The sequence below is a fragment of the Egretta garzetta genome, unplaced genomic scaffold (genome assembly GCF_000687185.1).
Source record: "Egretta garzetta isolate BGI_Z169 unplaced genomic scaffold, ASM68718v1 scaffold442, whole genome shotgun sequence".
Taxonomy (NCBI): Eukaryota; Metazoa; Chordata; class Aves; order Pelecaniformes; family Ardeidae; genus Egretta; species Egretta garzetta.
Genome location: NW_009258961.1, coordinates 37206 through 59409, shown reverse-complemented (window position 1 = coordinate 59409; position 22204 = coordinate 37206). Strand labels below are relative to the sequence as shown.

General features: G+C 40.1%; 1 protein-coding gene across 1 annotated transcript in view; it reads right to left on the bottom strand.

The window, feature by feature from the left end:
* Positions 1–22204, bottom strand: part of GPC5 (glypican 5) — a 633859-nt gene that overhangs the window by 605790 nt on the left and 5865 nt on the right. The window contains exon 3 of the mRNA XM_009634595.1: positions 3313–3446. Within this exon, the coding sequence (XP_009632890.1) occupies positions 3313–3446 (134 nt within the window). The remainder of the gene's footprint in view (positions 1–3312; positions 3447–22204) is intronic.

Genomic DNA, 22204 nt, shown 5'->3' with positions numbered 1-22204 from the left:
TTGGTTTAGAGAATCATACTATATTGAGTTATGTATGCCCCGCAGGCCCAAAGAAAGGCACCAGCAAATGTTGTACTCATTGCTCCGTAAGCCAGCAAGCTTCACTTTATGTTAACTTCTTGTATGGTGTCTGGAATTGTGAAATATTTTATACATTTCCCTATATTTAGTGAATGTAGGCCTAAAATGGCATAAGGAATTAAATTATTAAATATTGTTTACTCCAAATTAAAACAGATAAAACTTGAGTGATTATTTATAGTCCATCATTTAAAAAGCCACATGTTCTTTCTTGTAGGGCAAATATTTTACACTAACCACAGTGATTTAGAGTTACTATGCCTATGAACTGTGATATGAGTGCCCTACCAAGTCTAAAACTGCAGTTCTGAAAATCTCAGGTAGGGTCAATTTTGACTACGCATCTTATAAATGCCTATGCAAAATATATTTTAAAAATATAAATATGATTCATCCATACTCTCCCAGCCATGAATAGTCATATCTTGCATTTCTCCGCCCCCAACACTGCATCCAGTGTGCACAGTATGTTTTCAATTTTCCTCCATTTCCCATTGAGTGTGATTGATTTTGATTTTGTCTATGCTTTGGGATTACAATCTGGATGAAGACTAGTGTTTAGAGAGTCCTCTCATAGTAAATAGTTGGAATTTCTTCTTCTGCAAAATCAATCCATGTATGATACAAAAATTGAAGTAAATAGAGCTATCTTGTGACAAACTGCGTTCTAACAGAACATCAGTTATTCAATTTATTAGTAAGTACATCCTGAGGCAAAGCTAAAGTTAATCCAGAAGTAATAACTGATTTCAGCCCCTGTTGATGTCTGACCAAAGTAGTTAGAAGGGCAGATGGTATGAATGTCAATTTTCACATCATCATCTTCTAGACAAGATAGCATGTAATTATAGGCAGCTGAGCACAAATGTGCAATTACAGTCAGTGGAAGCTGCAGATACTTCTTAGCTGTTTATTTGGAAATGTTCATTTTTTTTACAATTTTATTCTCCTTGCTAAAAGCTGTCTCTAATGTTAAGTTCCGGAGGAAAAAACATATATACTTTCAAGTTTGTATGTTACTACAGATGATTTTGCTTAATTTTTTTTTAAATTTACCTGCCAATTTTGGTGTCAAAAGCACAGAGAAATTTCCTTTTCATCTCATACCACATAGCACTAGAAAATACAAGCTCAGGTCTGATGTTAAAAATGCTTTAGGAGAAGTTCAGGCAGAGGCAGTCCAACATGCATTTTGAAATGTAAACTTTCATCTGGAGATGCATTTGAAAGATACTAGGAAATCAGGGAACTCTTAGGAGTCACACATTTAATGGAGTCTTTTTGTTCATTTGTTTTCCCTAAGATACCTGTCGTCAATCAAGTCTACACAGTTTGGGAGAAGCCTATTCTTTTCTGCTAAAGCCTGTGAAAGTTGCTGAGAACAACCTGCTGCCAGAAATACACGGGAGGTAAATAAAGTGGTGTTTCACTCGGAGAACAGCACTTCCTTAAAAGCAGGCTGGTAAGCATCTGCTGAAATCGCTCTTCTGTGTGAGGAATTGTTACAGTTGCCATGGGAATATAAAGCGAAATATAAAGCGATTGTGACTAACAAGGAAGGAGGTGATCCAGGGAGGCGGCAATGAAGAAGATACCAAATATGAAGTTCTTAAACTGAAATCTGTGTCAGTGGATCTCAAGCTTTCTCCTCCCACCCCCTTCTTGGTGTAGTGCCTATTGCATGCCATAAAGTGTTTCCAGCATCTCAGGCAGGGGGAAGTCATGGGAAAACAACACTGCTTTGTGCCGCTCACTGCCTCTGATGCCCCTTAAGATTTTTTGGGCAGTCTCCCTGAGGTCAGTCCAGACACCACTTATTTTGAAACATGTCACATTCCTGGATTAAGTGACATTTTAGAATATGGTTTCATGTTTGCAGAGTGCTAGCAATCAGAAAACATCAAGAACTTGCTTAGCTATGCAACACAGAGAAAATGTGCCTGTATAATGGGTATTGCCTGATTAACTTCTGTGCTGGCTAAAGAAAACTTCTGGTTTGCATCTCTTTCCGTTCTCACAATGTTCTCGAAATCCTGTGTTTGTTCGTTTTTTTTTTTTTCTCCACTATTTGGAACATGAAGAACCTTGCACTAACAAGAATGGTCTGCCTTTGAAGCTCAGAGGCGCTTTTTCTTCTCCAGACACCAGGAGTGAGCAATTATTCCCCGCAATTCTCTCACTTCAGTCTCCTTCTGCACTGCAAAGTGAAATGAAAGGAAAAAAGAGGACAAAGAAAACTCTGTATTTTAGCAAACACTGTGACAGAAATGAAATTTCTGATTTTCACTTTGGACTTTATTTGCATAATACAGCCTTTAGTCTCAGCTGTAATACTATCCTAACTCCTTACAGTGCTATTACTCCTTATGGTCATTAAAGACTTATTAATTTGTCCAAAGACAAACTGGCCTTTGCCCTCAGCTATCCAGGATATCTGCAGAAGGCTGGAATATACAACTTACAGGACACCTGCAGCCTTCTTGGCAGCAGCAGATCAGTTGGAACACCCAAGCGCATCCTCCAGTGGCACTGGATGCTTGTAGTTGTGTGGGCAGCTGAACTGAGTCCTCCTCTCCGTAGACTACAGTGGTAGCTTAAACACCTAGCTCATATGCAGCTGGGCAAATTTTACCCTGCAATGCTGAGCCAGGTATACATCAAATCTCCAAGACTTTGCAGTCACCTCAATTCCCTACTTACTAGCAAAAGAGCCAGAGAAAAAAGATCAGCTGGACTTGCTTGAAAGAGTATTTCAAGATTTAGCCCTAAATGCTTAGCTGTCTCACTTTTCACAGTATAAAGGTATGCAAGAAGAGTCGTTCTTTTTTTTCCATCAATTTGTACAAATAGTCTTCCGATAAAAGTCACAATCACTTCTTGACAGATTTAATAATGCCTGCTGACGTGCAAGTTAAACGTAATTTGAAAATTTACACATCAAGGCAGAGTTAGCGTTCATATTTTAACTATGTTCTCCACTCTTCTAAATACTTTAAACCACACCAAATTACTCTAGTCATGTGTCCATTATTTCAGAAAACAAAATTTAGTCATGAAATTGCTCCTTCCAAAGTGTAACAGAGCAGATTGTGTTGCCGAAATGCTTCATTCTTTGCAGTCTTTTTTTTATTCTTTAGTAATGCATGCCATTGTATCGAATATAATCTATTCTGTTGTAAAATTAATGGCTTACTTTATTCTTTCTTTCTGGCTGTAAAACTAATGTCTTACTTTCTTCTGTTGGCAAGGGTTTCTTCACTGTCTCTTGAGAACATCTTCAACCCTTGATTATCTTTGTTCTGATCAAAGGAGCAACCTGGAGACTGCGTAGGCTTCCTGACAGGAGGACCACATACCTTTTTCACCTAAAAAGAAAAAATCCACAAGGAGAAGAAAAAAACACATGTAAACAAAAATTATTACGTATCTCTCAGTTTAAGCCCATTTTAATAAGAAAGTGAGTTCTGTGGACATGAAGCTAAGAAAAGTACCATTAATTATCATACTTCTCAACACTATATCCATAACGAATGCAGTAAACACATAGTCATTTTATAGTAGAGAAAAAAACAAATAAAATCACTCCTTTTGAAGGAATACCAGGTGTATAAGCAAGTCACCACATATATTTTATTGATTGTGGCTTTTTTTCTTCCTGTAAGCAAAGTGTATTGTTATGCAGACAGTAACAGCAACCTCAAGAGAACACGATGTGTTGTGAACAGTGGCGTATTTCCATTTTTTCTGTAATACACCCCAATCACATTTTTAATATGCATTGAACTTTGTGATTTCTTTCAGGGTTGATGAATTATTATGACATGTTCAGCACAGTTACCCAGAGCATATAGTGAACAGTTAGCCTGGTGGAAACTTGCATTACAACATTGCAAGATGTAAATTTAATGATCCAAGATGTAAGTTTAATGATTCGGACCGTAGATGTTGAAAATATCAAGGGATTTTATATGTCTGGCTTTCTGATCTAGATGTCAATAGATACAAATTCACATGAACTCCCATTTTCTTCTTTATAAAATGTGATACTGAGCATTTTGTACCATAGAGGATATCAATTCATGTTCACAGCTTATTATTCTTCCTGGTCACTGAATAAAAATAATTAGGGCCATACATATTTATTAAATAAGAGATACTTCACGCTGGGGATCACATCAGACAAGACATTAAGCAGGCTGAACAGCACATATCTTGTGTAAGCTACCACACATGCACTGAAAAACCAATACTGTGTTTTACGAAAACTCAGTTTCAATAGGTAGTCAACTTTTTAAAAAGAAAAAGGGAGAGAAGAGATCGCTGTTGGCTCTAAGACAGGAATCCAATTTTTGAAGCAGAAACATATTCAAAATGCTACATGAGAAAGAGGAAAGGGTACATAGGTTATACAACAAAGATTATTGTTTCCTGATGCATTTTATATCCACAGATGTAAGAACAGAGAAAGGAAATAAATCTTGTTTCAAGTTACCATCACAGACATTAAAGAGAAAAGTGCATGTTCCAGGGACCACCTTTCCAACTAAGAACTGCTGTAGTGTTAGTTAAGAAACATATTTAAAATTTAAAATAAAGTGAACATAGCTAATTTTGATGAGTGGGTTTGTGGTTATGCATGGTAAGTTGTGATAATGAAAGATTCATTGAATATACTTGCTTAGGCCAGTAAAAAGAAGAAAGAATCAGCATTATTACTACACATGAGTAACTGTTCACCTTATGAATTGAAAGTGAGGGTAAAGTTGAACAGGAATAGTCCTTTTTGGCTGTAATTCACATCTCTCAATTTAGGCATTCAAGTTATAGTTTGAATCCCCTTCAAATGAGGTACATGAATTTACCTGTAAGATAATTGTCCCCAGACATATGGCTAATGTCCTTTAAGAGACTTAATGGCATACACTTTAAACATCACTTGAAATATTCACCTCCCCATTTCTTATCAGAGGCAGTCTTCTTGGACAGCATCTTACTACATTTGTTCTTGTTCTCAAATTCAGTTTCAAACCCCCATCACACTTTTTCCACTGTTTGCCCCATTAGCTCTTCTTCAGAGCACATTATCCCATGCTCTTCATCAGCTTAACTGGACTCCCATTTCCTTCCCCTGTAAGTCTCTATGCTCTTTCTAGGCTTCACTCATACTTGTGCGAGTCTGACCCTTCAGTGCTGCTTTTCGCCACCCTCTTTGGCAGGTTATACCCACTCTACACCAAAGTAATGCAGGTCTACCAGAGGCAAGAAATGCTTTTGTCCTTTTACTTGTCTGACTTTACTCACATTCTCTTACACTCACTGATGTGACACGAAGAGTGCTATGCTTGTGATCAGCTTTTATGACAAAGCAACTGATGGTTTGGGTTGCCTCAGCTCCAGCTTGCCACACACTCTCTAACAACATTTTGTCTTACCAAGAATAAAAATATGGGTTTAACAGACAGAATCAGGTCCAGATGTTTGGGAAGGAGGCTCTGTCTCATGACAGGCATGGGTTAGGTGTGTAGGTTGTTGTAGGTCCTAGGTGCCTTACGTATCTGAAGGAGGCACCTTAGCTGCCCAGGCACTCTCAGAGACTGACTGCATGCAGGGTGGGAGCCTGTGAGGGGAGGAGAAACATGGTGGAGATGAGTCACTGGCTAATGCAGACTCTAGGCAGAGAAGTACCAGTTCTTTGGGTCGGGGAAAAAAAAAAGAAAGAGAAAAAAAACCCCAAAGCTGGCTCCAGTTATAGTAAACTTAAAAAAGCATATGCATTCAGCTCCACTAGGAAGGCAGGAGAATCCTCTATATTTCTTGAATTTACAATAAAATCTCATTATATTTTATTCTGACAAAAATGAACATATAAAGACAATCAGTAATTTTTACAGTCATAGTGGCTTGGAATATGGACAGATTTGTTTTATATGTATTAAACGGTTGCTTCAAAATACTGTCTAATGATCTTTCTCTCTGTTTATTCTCTTTGAGTCAATGTCTCAAAAAATGCATTGTGCAGTACTGGGAAATTTGCATTCGCAGGTACATTTAAAAATGTACGTTTCAAATATAAAATCTTCCTTGAAAAATTAATCTTGGGTAAAATTTTTATAAATAAATACCATAAAAATCCAGCCTGAAATGTATTCTTAAGAACTGTTTGGGTTTTCCCCAAAAGCCATTTTTTTGAAAGTTATGAAAACAGCATTAGTTAAAAGATAAAGCGTTTGTACATCACCACGTACACCTCTGCTGTTCCCACAGAGAAGTGCATGACAGCAATCATACCGCTGCAAACTCTGTTCTGTTAATGACAGCAACAGCTTTCACAGCTGAAAGCTCACCAACCATTAGCAAAGCCACTTCTCCAGACATAGTTTCTGCAGGGTGAGCTACTTCAGCACGTGCAAGCCCGCACAATGACAATGTCGCCATCTGTTATCCTTCTCATATCTCTAGTATCTAAACCCCTGGGACCACCGACTGACCAACTGGCTTTGTGCGGTGTCAGTTCTCCTTTTTGTGTTGGGTACGTGACACTTGCATCACTCACCCGGCTGAACCCAACCTGTCCTTTTTGAACTGCTCACCAGTGGCTGCCACTTTTATGTCATTTAAACCATTACCCGGACATGCATGCCAAATGTACTTTTGCCTGCCTCACCGGCCCAGTCTTCATCATCACCCAGTTTCTTCAGTAAACTTGTGCACATGAGATGGTCATATACTCTTGCCTTCAGGTGCCTGTTCTGTCACTGAGCCAAATTTAAAACCAAAGTGTCAGTATCTCATTTCCCAGTCCAGGGATGATGATAGGCTACAAAATAGGTAAATACACTTTTCATAATAGTGCCTGGGGTTTTTTGATGCATTCTTTAGGTCTCTAGGAATGAGAACACGGTATAAGTGTAATGCCACTTAGTTGTATTTCCCATGTTTTCTGAAGGACTACAACTATATCCGGTAACCACACTGTTTCTTTATTTTTAGCCTTTGGGCTGCAAAATTAACCTTTGAAGTAAAAATTCATTCAGTGCTATTACTGCCAGTCTTGAGAGACACAGACTGGAATCATAACTCTGAGAGGAGGGGAATGGTCTCACTACACTAATGATCTAACAAATGACCATTTTGCAGAAATATCTGATCAGAATCTATTCTTGCAATTTCACTGAAAGGGTATTCCCACTGAATGTTGCCACACTGAGCATTTTTCTTGGCTTCAAAAACAAAATCCTGAAAGAGTATAAACTGATTCTCAAAAGGGACTGAAAATATCCTGAGAAAAGTGAGATTGAAAAATCCCCAAAATATTGTTCAGGAAAGAATTAAACATAAATCACCACATTTCAAGAAGAATTAAAGATTGCTATAAAATTTTAAACCAGACAAGCCTCAGCAACTTACTAGGGTTTTTTCATGGGGTTTTTTGGTTTTGTTTCGTGGGTTTTTTCTTTTTTTTTTTTTTTTTCAGTTGTTCTTAAATACTGCATAATATTTAAGGGCATAAAAAGAAACATCAGAAAATGATAAAACTCCTGATTTTCACAGTTCAGACAAACCTATTGTCATTATACTCAGCATGCTGTTATTATGCACAATTTGTATGCCACAGTATGATGACTGGGTTAATTAAAAGCTCTTGTAATAACCATGCAGTTAAATTGCAATTAGTGCCACACATGAACTTTATGGCAGTTTGATTTTTCTTAGTGCAATTCTGTAGAATGTCTATTTATGGTTACTTACAGTTTGGAAAACTGGAGCATTGTAAACTTTACATTTACACAGGACTGGACAATGATGGGAGCATCTTATTGACAATGGTGGGATTCTGTCCTCTAAGTTCACATGCTCAACAGCAGAAATCAGTCCCATTCTTTAGGTTTGGGGGGTTTTTTTCACTACAGAAATGGTTCTTTCTGACCTCAGCACTTCACATCAAATGACTGAAGCAAACTGAATGCACAGTCCTGTGCTGCACTTGCCAAGTCTCGATGATTAACTATACCATCATCTTTAAATGCTGCCGTTGAGCCAGGAATCATAGAATCACAGAATCGTTTAGGTTGGAAAAGACCTTTAAGATCATCAAGTCCAACTGTTAACCTAGCACTGCCATCCCACCACTAAACCATGTCCCTCAGCACCTCATCCACCCATCTTTTAAACACCTCCAGGGATGGGGACTTGATCAATTCCCTGGGCAGCCCATACCAGTGCTTGACAACCCTTTCTGTGACGAAATTTTTCGTAATGTCCAACCTAAACCTGCCCTGGCGCAACTTCAGACCCTTTCCCCTCATCCAATCGCCCATTACCTGGGAGAAGAGGCTGACCCCACCTCACTACAGCTTTCAGGTAGCTGTAGAGGGCTCTCTGCTCCATTTTGGGTCATAGGCTGTTGTGAAATACACTGAGAAGATGAGCATCTTCTAGTCTTGCAGCATGTCTGTTTCACTGGTTCTTACTGATGTGCACAGAGTAACGGGGAAGTAAACATTTCTCTGGATACCAAACCTCTTGGGCTTAGACCCAGCTTTAGGTGGGAACCAGGAACGAGGAGTCTGAAAATTGCCCTTTCTTTCATGTTTAACTGTTTCATGCTTGTTTTGGTAGGTTTAGCAAGCACTCTGAGATTTTGATAAATATATATCCAGGATTTCCTGCAAGTGGGGTATGTGTCAAGTATTCACTAGATTGACACAGTCTCTCAGACCTGTAAGCCATCAGTCTGGCCGCAGCCCATGCAGGCATTTAAAACGGCTTTTCTTTAATGCCTGTTTTAGTTGGTGATTAGTCTGGTGGCTTTAAGTTCTAGCTGCCAATTAAATTGCCACCATCCCTTACAGTTAAATCCCCTCAAACGCTAATGAGCAAATGGACAGCTGAAGTCTAATAACTCTGAAACAAAGCTAGGATGAACTGGTAGGGACAGACTGGTTGAAAATACATTTGTTACAAAAAAATTGTGGTTAATTTTATTTTCTAGGAATACACAAGTGAATACTTTCTTCAAGAAACAGATTCTTGATGAGTCACAAGCATTTCCAGCAACAGATTACTAATCAAACTACCCAAAATATTCATCCAGAAAAACAATGCATTAAATGTTTATGAAGTTACCTTGATTCAGACTTAATCCTTGCATGTGGATATGTGATACTCTCATGTAGATGTCTGTGTGTCAGACAGAGGAGAAGAAGACAACGACCAATACAGCCTACTCTTCTGTCCACCTCATGCTGCCAGCCAGCTGCCACAAGCAGCATGGGAGCAAACAGCTTCTCTGCCACCAGGCAACACACGGGTTTGGCACTTTCTGATCATCTAAGCAGGTGAGAATGGAGATTTCTCAAAGTAAGAGCAGCTTCTCCTTTTAACTTGTAATAATCTCCAGCTGGGCTCCTGCTGCAGGAGCCAATACATGCACACGCTGAGCGCTGGCTTCACTGGTTTGCCTTCTTCTAGTGGGACCACAAGAGGGAGCACCAGCATTTCAGTATTTCCAAGCACTTGAGCAGGCTTTTATCGTTTGCCGCTTACTTTAACAGTTGCTTATTGAATATCCGACTTCTGTTGCAAAGAAAAATGTGGTTTGATACTTGAGAGCATGCACATGTGCCTGGAAGACTGATGTATTCCCTACCGAGACAAAATTCAAGTTCTTGAAAACAGGGAGAACAAGCATTTGGTACAACAGGCCGTCATTCCTTCAGAACAGGAAAAAGGCATTAACGAGATGATCTTAGGAAAGAGCAGTGGAGTACCATCAGTGTTTACAACACAGGAAAATCACACAGAAATAGTGTATTATTTCCTTCATTTTCTTTGGAAATTTTGCGTTCTTTATCTGTGATTAGTTGTTTCTTTTTCTCCGATGTAGCCTCAGGACTCTTGGCAATACTTCTTAGGCATCCAGAATTCTAAGCAAGCTCTGGAGTTACAGCGGCAACTTACAACTTTATAAGGTTTATACGTAGGTTTAATCATTTTAGAGAACTCGCAAGAGAAGTCCAAGACAATCTGGAAGGGGCAAGCATTGTGAACAACAGCATAGAGAACTACAGAGTAAGGCCGATACTTAGAATAATGCTTGCACAAATTATTAAACACTCCATTTACAATCACCTGCAAGAAGAATCTTAAACAGACTTGCCAAATAATGATAATTTCAAAGCAATTTTATTCACAATTGTAATTAAAAGCTCAGGTGATAGATGAAAAAGTGCATTTATAATTTTTCAAATGAGGTAGAGTTGGAAGTGGTTTCAAGCTCAAGAAATAACCAATCGAATTCAAAGCAACTTTGTGAATTTAATAGTTTGCTCCACACCCAACCAAATGGTATTGAGCAAAGATAAATGCAAACTGCAGATATACAAAGTACAGACCCACCAGCAAGGCAGTGGTAGCTTCATCAGAAAAAACTGAGAAGATTACATGTTGAAAAAAAGGGAAAATAATTTGCTGTGATATGTAAGTAAAAGTACAACTTTGAGATACCGAACTGATTATTCCACTCTGTTTGGCACTAGCGCAGCATCAGTGCCATTGCTGTACCCCTTTTTTTGGAAATCTAGAGTCAAGAGGGAGGACCAAGGAAGAGACAAAAATGCTAAGAATTTGCAAACCATTCTTTTTAATCTGCGATTTTTTTAATACAGTTTTGCAAAAGCCTGCTGTCCAAGCTGTTGGACTCTGGGAGCCACAGTTCACAACTTTCATGTGACTGAGACTCGTACCCTCCTCCTACCACTTCATCAACCAAAACCAGTGCTCCAGCCCAAGTTCTTGAGACTGTTCTCATATCTTGTCAGTTTTTAATTATCTCTGATTTCCTTCATAATTTTTCATGTTCTGATTGTAAAATAAAATCTAATAGCCCATTAAATATGAGTTACCTAATACACTTTTAATTTGTGTCTTCTGCTCTTTAATTACTGAAACCTTCAATGGTTTTAATTCTGCTGCTCCTTTCATGAGGGACTAACACTCAGCAAGTCTGGCAATAAAAATAGTTTCTCCTTCTGAATGGGGGTGGGAGGGAAGGAAATGATTTTTTTTTTAATGGCTTAATGTCAGGGGAAATCCTAATGTTCTCAGCCAAGTCACCCTGCAGCCAGAATACAGCACTGCCAGTTCAAACTCTTCAAAGGCAGTTCAACAAAACTGCTTCTTGTGAGAGGCTGCCAGCTCTCCCGATCCAAGTCTGCTTCAGTGGATGCCAAGGTGTTTCATTTATGTTCAGTGAAAACACTCTGTGGTTCCCCTCCGAAAAGCAATTATATAAAACCGGCAGTAGCCCTTTCCAAAGATCAGCTGCCTGTGTGTAGTTAAACTGATTTATCTATGCTCTCTAGTGGCTAAAATATATTTTATTGCTCCTTACTTCTGTGTGCCCTGCAAGTACAGCTCTGACGTAGAGGGCTAACATTATGCCTTCTTGTCTGATACAGGCAGAATTGTTCATTAAATCTAAGTCTAAGTCTATCCAGGGTCACCTGTGTAAACCAAAAGAAATTCAGTAGGAATGTGACTGTCAATGAAAGCAGAAATGGGGCTCTATAACCTTTATCAGGCATGTTACTCACTTAAAACAAAAAATGTATTACAGCTAACAATACATAAGCAAAACAAGTTGGCTGTGTAAGCACATGCGCACGATCTGTTTACAGTTTGTGGTAGGCTGCAATTTACGTTCCAAAATTGTGAAGAGGAGAGCAATTTTGTTAGTAAGATCTGCAACAAAAGTATGTAAGTCGATAAAATCATGCACACTTACAGTAACAGTCATAAGGCATTCTTTCATTTAGTGTAAGACACTGTCAATAACTCTTTAGATAATTGGAGTGTCACCTGTTCACAACAATGAAGAATCAAAAACCATCTGAAAAAAAAAAAAGATGAGGGAAAAAACCCCACTGTCTAATTAGTCAGCATTTCAAAGAACCTAGGTGTTTCTCCCCCATTCCAAAGTACATCTTACGAGATTAGTGGGTTTGCTTCCTGTATCTGTATATTAAGTGTTTCAGTGTCTCCTCACCCTCCTATTTGAACCTGGACAAACCAGTTTTCTTTGAAGATCTTTTGTGATGTACAAGACAGTCACTTAGTCATACATGTTCGTATCATTTCAGGGACCAAAACAGTCTGAAAAACTCATTTGCTTCAGAATCTCTGGATTTGCCCTCACAAAGTTTTCCTCTTCCAGTAAAAAGGGTTAGTAGTGATTTAAGGGCCAACTGAGACACAGAAAGTCTGTTCAGTTCAGTAGCTCTCTTTGTGAACAGTTACTCTGCTTTACAATGAAAAAGGAAGAGCACAGAAAAAAGAAAACACATACACACCCTACAGAAAGGATTCCCAGTTGACTTCTTCCTTTACACTTGTTCATGCCTCTTACTTGGCTTTGGGGAAGGAGTTAAAAAGCATCCTTTCTTCTCTTTCTGCAAATGCGAAGAACCAGACGGGAGCATTTTCAACCTCTTGGAGCATCTTCCCTACCTTCAGTTCAGCTCCCCAGTGGCCACATTCAGACAAGCCTGCCATGATGCCAAAGCAGAGTTAGACATCTAGCATGTCACCTAAAACCAGAACATGATGGCAGCCCGGATTGCTTGCTCCACATTTTTCAGACCTCTGAGTCCCTATGCAGTCAATAGAAAGAGGAAGGCCATTTTGGATCTGTGCATTTTCCCAAAATATTGCTGAACCTTCTGTTAAAAAAGAAAAAAGGGATGTGTACTAAAGATCCTTTGCTTTCCTGACAAAACAGATCTCAATCTTAAGAAGGAAGTGCAGCAAACTGAAAGATTTAACAAAAGATTCAAGTCATTTCAAACTGTGATTTCCTCTAAACACATTAAATAGGAATGCATAATGCATGCCATGGTATGTTCCCACATTATTTACTTGGCAGTCTATATTGAACATACCTTATGCAAACCTGCGCTACTCAGCACCGCTTGCCAAAGTCATGTGTGTGTGTTGGTAAGTGCGGTGGGTTGACCTTGACTGGCTGCCAGACCCCCACCCAGCTGCTCTCTCACTTCCCCTCCTCAGCAGGACAGGGGGAGAAAATAAGATGAAAAAGCTCATGCGCCGAGATACAGACAAGGAGATCACTCACCAATTACTGTCATGGGCAAAACACCTTCCCCCTTGCCCCTCAACCCCTCCTACATCCCAGGCTCAAATTCACTCCTTTGTTCCCAACACCTCTGCCTCCCCTCAGCCCCCCAAGTGCTTCAGGGGGGATGGGAAATGGGGGTTGTGATCAGTCCATAACACTTCACCTCTGCCGCTCCTTCCTCCTCATACTTTTCCCCTGCTCCAGCATGAGGTTCTCTATGGGCTGCAGTGTGGAGATCTGCTCCACAAAGGTCTACTGCATGGGTTGCAAGGGCACAACCTGCTTCACCATGGTCTTCTCCAAGGGCTGCAGGGGGGACATCTGCCCTGGTGCCTGGAACTACTCTTCCTCCTCCTCCTTCTCAGGCCTTGGTGTCTGCGGGGCTGTTTTCCCTCACTGCTCATTGCCATGAGTCATTTTTGCACTTTCTTAAATAGGTTTTCCCTGAGGCACCACCATCTCAGCTGAGGGGCTCAGCCGCGCCCTGGGGTGGGTTGGTTGGAGCAGTATGGAACCAGCTGGGTCTGGCATGGGGCAGCCCCGGCCTCTCCTCACAGGGGCTACCCTGCAGCCCCCCCGCTGCCAGTGCCTGGGCACTTGAGCCCCGTACAACAAGTAACTCCACTGTAGGAGCTGTAGGGGAGGAACCTGGGCAATTTGGCAACTGAACGGAAACTGCTCAGAAAAGTGTGAGACATGAACTTGACACTGGATTTGAACCTCTTCTCACTTAAGGTGAGAAATATGTCCTCTCTCGTTTCCATAAGTGAAAGGAAAATTGGCTGAAAGAAGAGGAATTGGAAATGATGCATCTTGAAATAGGTACCAAAGCTGCGCCACCATATACTCAAACACTGAGAAGCTGAGGAATGTAGCAATCAACCTTATTTAGATAGCCATGGTTTCATGGCTTCATGTTCTGCTATTATATTTAAGAAGTTCTTGACAGAAACGAGTGCTTCCAGTGTTTGCCACACACCTGCCAGTGTATCATAAACCTTAAAATAAAGACACTAACAGAATATTAGCAGATGTATGTCCAGCAATGTGTATCAATTTTATTTTTTCTTTCCAATTTGCACTTGAGAAGTAATGCCCTGATAAATGAAAGGAGCAGATCATACACTACCAAACATTTTCCAAAATGTGTGCATAACTATGGATGTATTACTGCCTCTGCAAATATACTATGCATCATTTGAAGCCCTTTTTCTATGCATTAAAAACAAGTAGACCAATTGCACTGGGAAAGGACACCGATTTTGAGCAGAACTCTGCAGCACAGAGCTTACAACAGGGATTCCAACACACAAGAGATGCTCTGGGATGTGATTACCACTATCTTTATGTTAAATGTTGTAGCTGAGATTTTGTTGCTACTTGGAAAACACCAATTTTAATTACAAAATCTGTAAAACAGCGTGGGCACTTATAGTGGTAGTATATAGTGTGTGGTGTAGAGAAGACTACAGAAATAACGGTGATACTTCAGATCTCAGTAAGTGCAAGCTACTGAAATAAATTGCAAGGATGGATCAAAGCAGAAAAGATGGGAAGAGCTGTCTAACCACTAGGTATGTTTAGGTAGGAAGAAAGCCTACTATTTAATGAAAACAACTTTTCATTAGTTACAAGCAAGCCATAAAAACTTGCCTTGTTGATATTCACTTTGTTTTCAAAGTTCTCTGTCTCTTTTCTGATCAATGAAGCCCAGTTTAGCCTCAGAAGAAAGCCTTTTGACAGCAGCAAGGAGCTTTCCCACTTTGAAACAGGGGGGAAGTGAAATATAACACTACAGGAATCTGAATTAGATGGAGGCCATGCCTGCAGTACACTAACTCCATGCTACATTAAAAAAAAATACTGATGTATAAAAAAATGCCATACATTACTATACAAGCACCACAGTTCTTCACAGCTACAGCTGGATGCATATCTGCGAATAGAGACAAATGGAAGGTGATGGCGTTCAACTGTATGTTAGGCGAGATATCAAACCTCGCTTTAGAACACAATATTAGAATGCAGACATGTGTAGGATGAGGACTTTAAATCCAACTACCGTTCAGCAGTTTCCACAAATCAGTTTATATCGATCTTGTGAAGTAATTTAAATTCATCAATTTATCAAGTAATTTAAATTCAGCAAAAGTAATGATGGCAGAGACATATGCCAAAAGCTTCAGGCAGAACTCCACAATTTTATTCCAAAGTCTGCTTTGCCGAAAACTATGTATTTGATTTTTTACTTTTAAAAAAAAAAGTATGAAAGAACGATATGGCATGTTGCTCACTTGGGGTTGGTCTTTTACAAATCGGTAATGGGAATACACACTTGCTGAAAGTTAAAGGAGTACAAGACTGTGTCCAGTTAGATAGTTTGCTGATAGGAACAATATGATTAATTTCCCCACAGCATCAAATTTAGGTTGTATCTGTTCAATCTTTAAACCAAGGCTCATTTTCCATCCACAGTTTATCATAAATACCTTCACTTCTCTTGAGAACAAAAGTACCTATTGTTGATATATAGCTTTGTGACCAACTCTGTTGAGAACCTCTGGGCTATCACTCTGTTGACCTCAATTTTTATCATCCTGTCCTGGCGAATTTCATCCATGCTTTGAGATTGTATAAAGAGCAATTCATTCACTTTTGCTGTGAAATAGACCATGTGTACCATCTTGTGCAGACTCAGTTTTAATGTGCATACTATGGTAGTGAATACCTTGCATGGCAATGTTCATCAGTCATGAGACGAAGTCAGTGCCCACATCCTGCACTAGAAGAAGAACACCATGAACATGATAGGTTCCGGCCTTGTCTGTGATGCCTATACGTGGGTCTATCCCACCATAGCTACTGATTCAAAGATGACTGGCTCCTTGGTAAGAATATTCCTCTGATGCACCCACCTTCTAAGTCATTTCACAGAATCACAGAATTGTCTATGTTGGGAGGGATTTCTAGGTCATATAGCCCAACAACCCTATTCAAGCAGGGTCAGCTACAGTTGGTTGTCCAGGTTCATGCCTAGTTGGGTTTGAATATTTCCAAGGATAGAAAATCCTCAACCTCTCTGGGCAACCGGCTCCATGGAATTTCATGGTTTTTAATTTCTGCCCGTTGCCTCTTGCCCCGTCAGTGGGCACCGCTGAAAGAGCTTAGCTCGTTCCTCTTCGTTGGCTCATATCAGATGTTTATACATATTGGTGAGATTCCCCCTGAACCTCCTCTTTTCTGGGCTGAACAGTCCCAGCTCTCTCAGCATCTCCTTATATGAAAGATGCTCCAGTCCCATAATCATCTTTGTGGCTGGACTCACTTCAGTCAGTCCACACCTTTCTCATATTGGGGAGCCCAAAAATGGACACAGAACTCCAGATGTGGCCTCACCAGTGCTGAGCAGAAGGATTACCTCCCTCAAACTGCTGCTAACACTCTGCCTAATGCAGCCCTGGAGGCTGTTGGCCACCTTTGATGTGCAGGTGCATTTCTCATGTTCAAGTTGGTGTCCACTAGGATCGCCAAGTCTTTTCTTCCAAAGCTGCTTTCCTGTCAGTCAGCCCCCAGCACATACTGGTGCATGGTGTTATTCCTCCCCAGGTGCGGGATTTTTCATTTCCCTTTGTTGAACTTTGTGAGATTCCCCTCAGGCCAGTTCTTCAGCCTACCAAGGTCCCTCTGAATGGTACAACCATTTGGTGTACCAGCTACTCCTCCCAGTTTTGTATTGTCTGCAAACTTGCTGAGGGTGCACTCTGTCCCATCACCCAGGACACTAACAAAGACATTAAACAGTATTTGCCCCAGTACCAACACCTGAGAATTAGTGACTTGCATCCAACTGTACTTTGTGCCACGCATCACAATCCTCTGAGCCCAGCCACTCATCCGGTTTTCAGTCCCCCTCACTGTGCACTTTGTCAGTTTATATTTAAGGATGTTGTAGGAAATTGTCTCAAAGGTTTTAATAAAGTCGAGGTAACCATCATCCATTGCTCTACCCATATCCTATCAAGTTGGCTGTCCTGTCAAGGATATCAAGTTGGTTAAGCATGTTTTCCCCTTTTTAAATCCATGATGATTACTCCTGATCACCTTCTTGTCCACGTATTTGGAACGGTTACCGGGATTAGTTGCTCCATCACCTTTCCAGGGATCAAGGTGAGGCTGACTGACCTGTAGTTTCCTGGATCCTTCTTCTTAGTCTTTTTGAAAATAGGGGTGACATTTGCTTTCTTCCAGTCTTCAGGAACCTCTCCCAGTTGCCAAGACCACTCAAAGATAATTAAGAGTGGCCTCATAATAACATCAGCCAGCTGCCTCAGCACTTGTGGGTGCTACTTGTCAGGCCCCATGAACTTATGTATGCCCAGTTTGTTTAAGAGCTCTAAGGTTAGTGCCCTAACCTTGTTCTCCTCCACTGGTGGCAAGTCTTCATTGATCAAGACCTTACCCTTGGTCTCCAGGTGCTTAAATTTCTGAAGGCCAGTCTTACTAGTAAAGACTGAGGCAAAGAAGGCATTGAGTACCTCAGACTTTCCTGTGTTCTGTGTCACCAGTTCCCCTGCCTCATTCAGCAGCAGGCACACGTTTTCCCATGTCTTATGGTGTTTAAGTACTTGAAGTGTTCTTTTTTGCTGCCTTTCCCATCACTTGCTAGATTCAACCCCAGGTCAGCCTTGGCTTTTCTAACCCTATCCCTGCAATACTGGACACCCAACTCTATACTCCTCTTACGTCATCTGCCCCTGCTTCCACCCCTTCAAACACTCCTTTTTTCTAAGTTCAGTCAAGAGTTCCTTGCTTATACCATGCAGGACTGCTGATGCCTTTCCTTGATTTCTTACTTGTCAGGATAGAGCTTTCTTGAGCTTGGAGGAGGTGATCCTTGAATATCAACCAGCTCTCCTGGACCCCTCTACTCGCTATGGCCATGCCCCATGGGATTCTTCAAAGCAGATCTCTGATGAGGTTGAAATCTGGTCTCCTGAAATCCTCTTTTTGCACTGCTTTGTCCGCTTAGGATATTGAACTCTTACCATCTCAAGGCTGCTCCTGACTTTCACATTCTTCCTTGTTTGTAAGTATCAAGTCCAGTAGAGCACTGTTCCTGGTTAGCACCTATGCCAAGAAGTTGTCACCAAGGCACTCCAGAAATCTCCTAGATGGCTTGTTCACTGTTGTGTTGTCCTTCCAGCAGACACCAAGATGGCTATAATTCCCCCATGATGTGTGTCCCTTCCAAATCAACATCTGAAGCAAGAAAAGTTTGACAGGCAGCACACTTACCTTGACTACTATCAGCAGGATAGAGTGTCCTTTATCCACAAGTCCTCTCATGTTTTCCCCCTACTTTTGAAGAAAGTCTTCCCACAGGAGACTCCATCTATTCACTCCAGCTGAGATCTTTCACCCTCTTTACCCATTGAAAAATGAAACTATGACCTTGCCCCCTCATCACCATAAAAATGAAGGCTTTTGACATCCTGAAAACAGAATGACAGTGGCTGCATCAGTCTGGCAAGTGCCCTTAAAAATGCTCTGGAAAATGTCAATGACATCTTCAGTGGCTACAGCATTCTGCACACTTGTTTCCAGCAAGAAAAAGAAGCGTTACGCCTAGAGGAAGAAGGTGAAAACAGCCCAGGCAGAATGAGTGAGAAAGGGTGAACAGGGACAGGCTCAACAAGGATATTTGTCCCCGTAGCAGAGGCCTGGCAGCAGCAGCATAACGCTACTCAAGAGCTGGTATGCTGGATGACAAGAGAACAGTTTCACACACTTTGCCATGGAAACAAGGCATGAAAACAACCAGAAGGTATTTGCTTTTAAAGGAAACAGCACAGGTAGAGAGACAGGTCAATAGCCAAGTGAAGAAGTAGTTCATATCCACATATAATGTCAAAAATTAGAGGAATAGCTAAAGAAGAAGATGCAACACATCTGAGCTACTGTATATTTTGGATCACCTGTGTTGTTTAAACATAAACAATATGGATATTAAATCAAAGCTGTCAGACAGACTGAATTGTTTTAGGGGAAATGTTTCTTATCTTCCCCCTTTACACTATTTTCCTGAATTTCCAGTTTTAATGGAAATGCTTAATTTTTTCTTCTATTCTTCTGTTTTCCTGAATCTGTATTAGATGGATAACTAGATGGAAGTGCAGCCTAATATTTCCCTTACAGAAAAATACTGTAATTATATCTCTATTATCAAATCAATAACCATTTTTGGTTAACATTATACTGTGTATTTTTATATGCGCATAGCATAGATATAGAAGTCCATTTCAGGTGTGCTGAGTACAGCTCTTTGTGATAGATACAATTTATTTTTAAGTGATGAATTTCAGATCTTTTTCATTACCTGATTTATATAAAAGGTTTATAACAAGCATTTTCTAATATTAAAATTTCTTTAAAATAGTCCAGTAGCTATGAAGCAGTAGACATAAAGCTGCTGTATTTATAGGCATATAATCATGTAAGTAAATAAATTAGTAAGAAAATAAATTAGATTTTAGATACTAAGGAAGTGGGTTCACAGAATAGGTGCTTCAAAGGATGCTGATCTGTTGCATCTTTTTAAGTGCCTTAACCTGTAAAGCTATGAAAGTTACCAAATATCCAGGCACAGCATTTCCCACAATTAGAATCTGGTTTCTTTGTTGACAATCAAGCTTACTGCTTCCCAAAAATAAAAACTGCAATTACACTGTAGCTTGCAGGTGTATGTTTTGTATATATTTGGGATTATCATAAGGTGTTTTCCATCACCTTCTTTCCATTCCTTTTTTTAAATCTAAAAAAATGAATTGGTTTAGTGCATTTCTACAGAACTTCATTTTCTGGAATGGCATGGAATAAGGCTGTGTGACTTTTTGCTAGCAAAACCCCAATAAAAGGTAGCTACGTAAAACAGATCCTAGAAGGAATAGAAAAAAAAAAAAAACAAAAAAAATGAATTTTCTATTTCTGATATTTTTGAATATGTGTCTTCATGGGAATATTAAATATAAAACATCACTGTATTACAGCAGTTCTGACTGTTTAAGTGTTGATAGCTAGTCACTTCAGGCAAAAATAATCAATAAGGAAATAAAGCTCTAAATACAGTCTATTAACTTCTTCCTGTTAGCATTCTATGACACCAGAAAGATGTTTAAGAACAGACTGAAAAAAGAGCAAGACAAAAGTCTCTATTTATACAATATAATTATGCATTTTTTTTGAAGACACGTAACTTAGATCTACTTTCAGGATTAGACTAAGATCAGTGAAAAGGCTTGAGAACTTCCCAAAGTTTGACATTTTCATTATCTCCAACTGTTTGTAAAACTGATCCAGTGAAAGTCCACGTGGGTTAGAACACAGTGAAGTCACAGTGCTTTTGAAATCCCATTCAAAATTTTTGTAGGCCTATATTGCATACAAAAAAACACACAAGAATTTTACCAAACTAACTTATAGCACAAATTCCTCACTTCTAAAATTAGGAAATGCCAGAATTTGTCTGCATGATTCGATTTTTTTCTGTTGTGTTTCTGATTCCCAGATTTTTATATGCATATGTGGTTTTTAATATCACGGTCACATACTTCATTTTCCTCCAGCTCCCCAAATCATCAGTGCCCAGAATGCTCAATGAGTAACTAATCAATATTCCTTTTCATCTCTTTTATTCAGTATTAATCCCAAACACCATTGATCCTTTGGGAATCAAGAACAATAGTTTAATGTAAAGTTTGGAGGCAAGATTTAATTATAAAGGCTTGTAACTTTTTCTCTTCTCTCCAGTTCCTTTCCCCTCTTCCTTTAGCTCTTTCCTCGGACCCATTTCACCCCCTCTCAGGTCATCTGTTTGTTCCACTCCGGCCGGACCACTCAGCTGCTGCGTTACCCAACACGCGACAGCACGAGTCTCCACACACCGAAACAAAACCATGGCTGAGAGAGAGTCTCTCTTGCAGACAGCTCCCCCAGCCACCTTGGCTTCCAGCTGCTGAAGCAGCGTGCACACAGGGAAAGGGGTGGAAACACACAGCTAAGGACGGTGCCAGAGCAGGACTTGGGCAACCCAGGGTGAGACTGGCTTAAGCTGCTGTTGAACCACCCTGTGAGTGACCCAGGAGCTTGCCCTTCCATGGCATGGGGCTGTGCCATTAACCCACACATAAAGGGAACAGAAACATACTCTTCTGCTGGGGATAGTAGGCTCCAGCCACACCAAAATCTTGCTAAAATCTCTCTTTGTCCTTCTGTCTTAACATTGACAGTGGCTAGCATAATAGAATGGAGGTAACATGAAACAACTTATTACATCTTGTAAACAAGTTTCCACAGTTTTTTTGTTTGTTTTTCCTTAAATAAGGCTCAAATGTGTTATGAAGCTGTTGTGCATTCATTAGCCTGCACAGTTGCCCTCAGTTGGGATTTCCCTGGCTGTACGCAGGTTCATGGACCAGCACATGGCAACTCATGCTGACCACAAAGAGGAGCATAGGATGAAGCTACAAAATCCTTTGTAGCAATAAGCATTTTTACCTGTTATCCAATGCTTAACAACTACATAACATCATCTTTTTCAGATTATCTTAATAATGAATGCTGCTCTTGTACTGTATGATGCAACTCTCTTAAACCTCTATTACATTATATTTGCATGAGCATACACACAGAAGTCCAATAAAAGATATCTGTTCCAACTCCTACCAGCTAAAAAGCATAGGGTCCACTATGCACTGAGCATAAACAGTACATAAATGGACTTTATACAGACTTCAGGAACACAGAACAGAACTGTCATTAAATATATGGCAATATATATATGTGAACATATATAAATATGTGAATCGTTGCACAACCCACACAACTCCACTAGATTCTGCAGAATAGCATAGAATAATGCCCAAGTATAGAGATGATGAACGGGTGTTCCACTTATTTGTCAGTCAGGGGAGCTGTGGGAGGCAGGAGTTA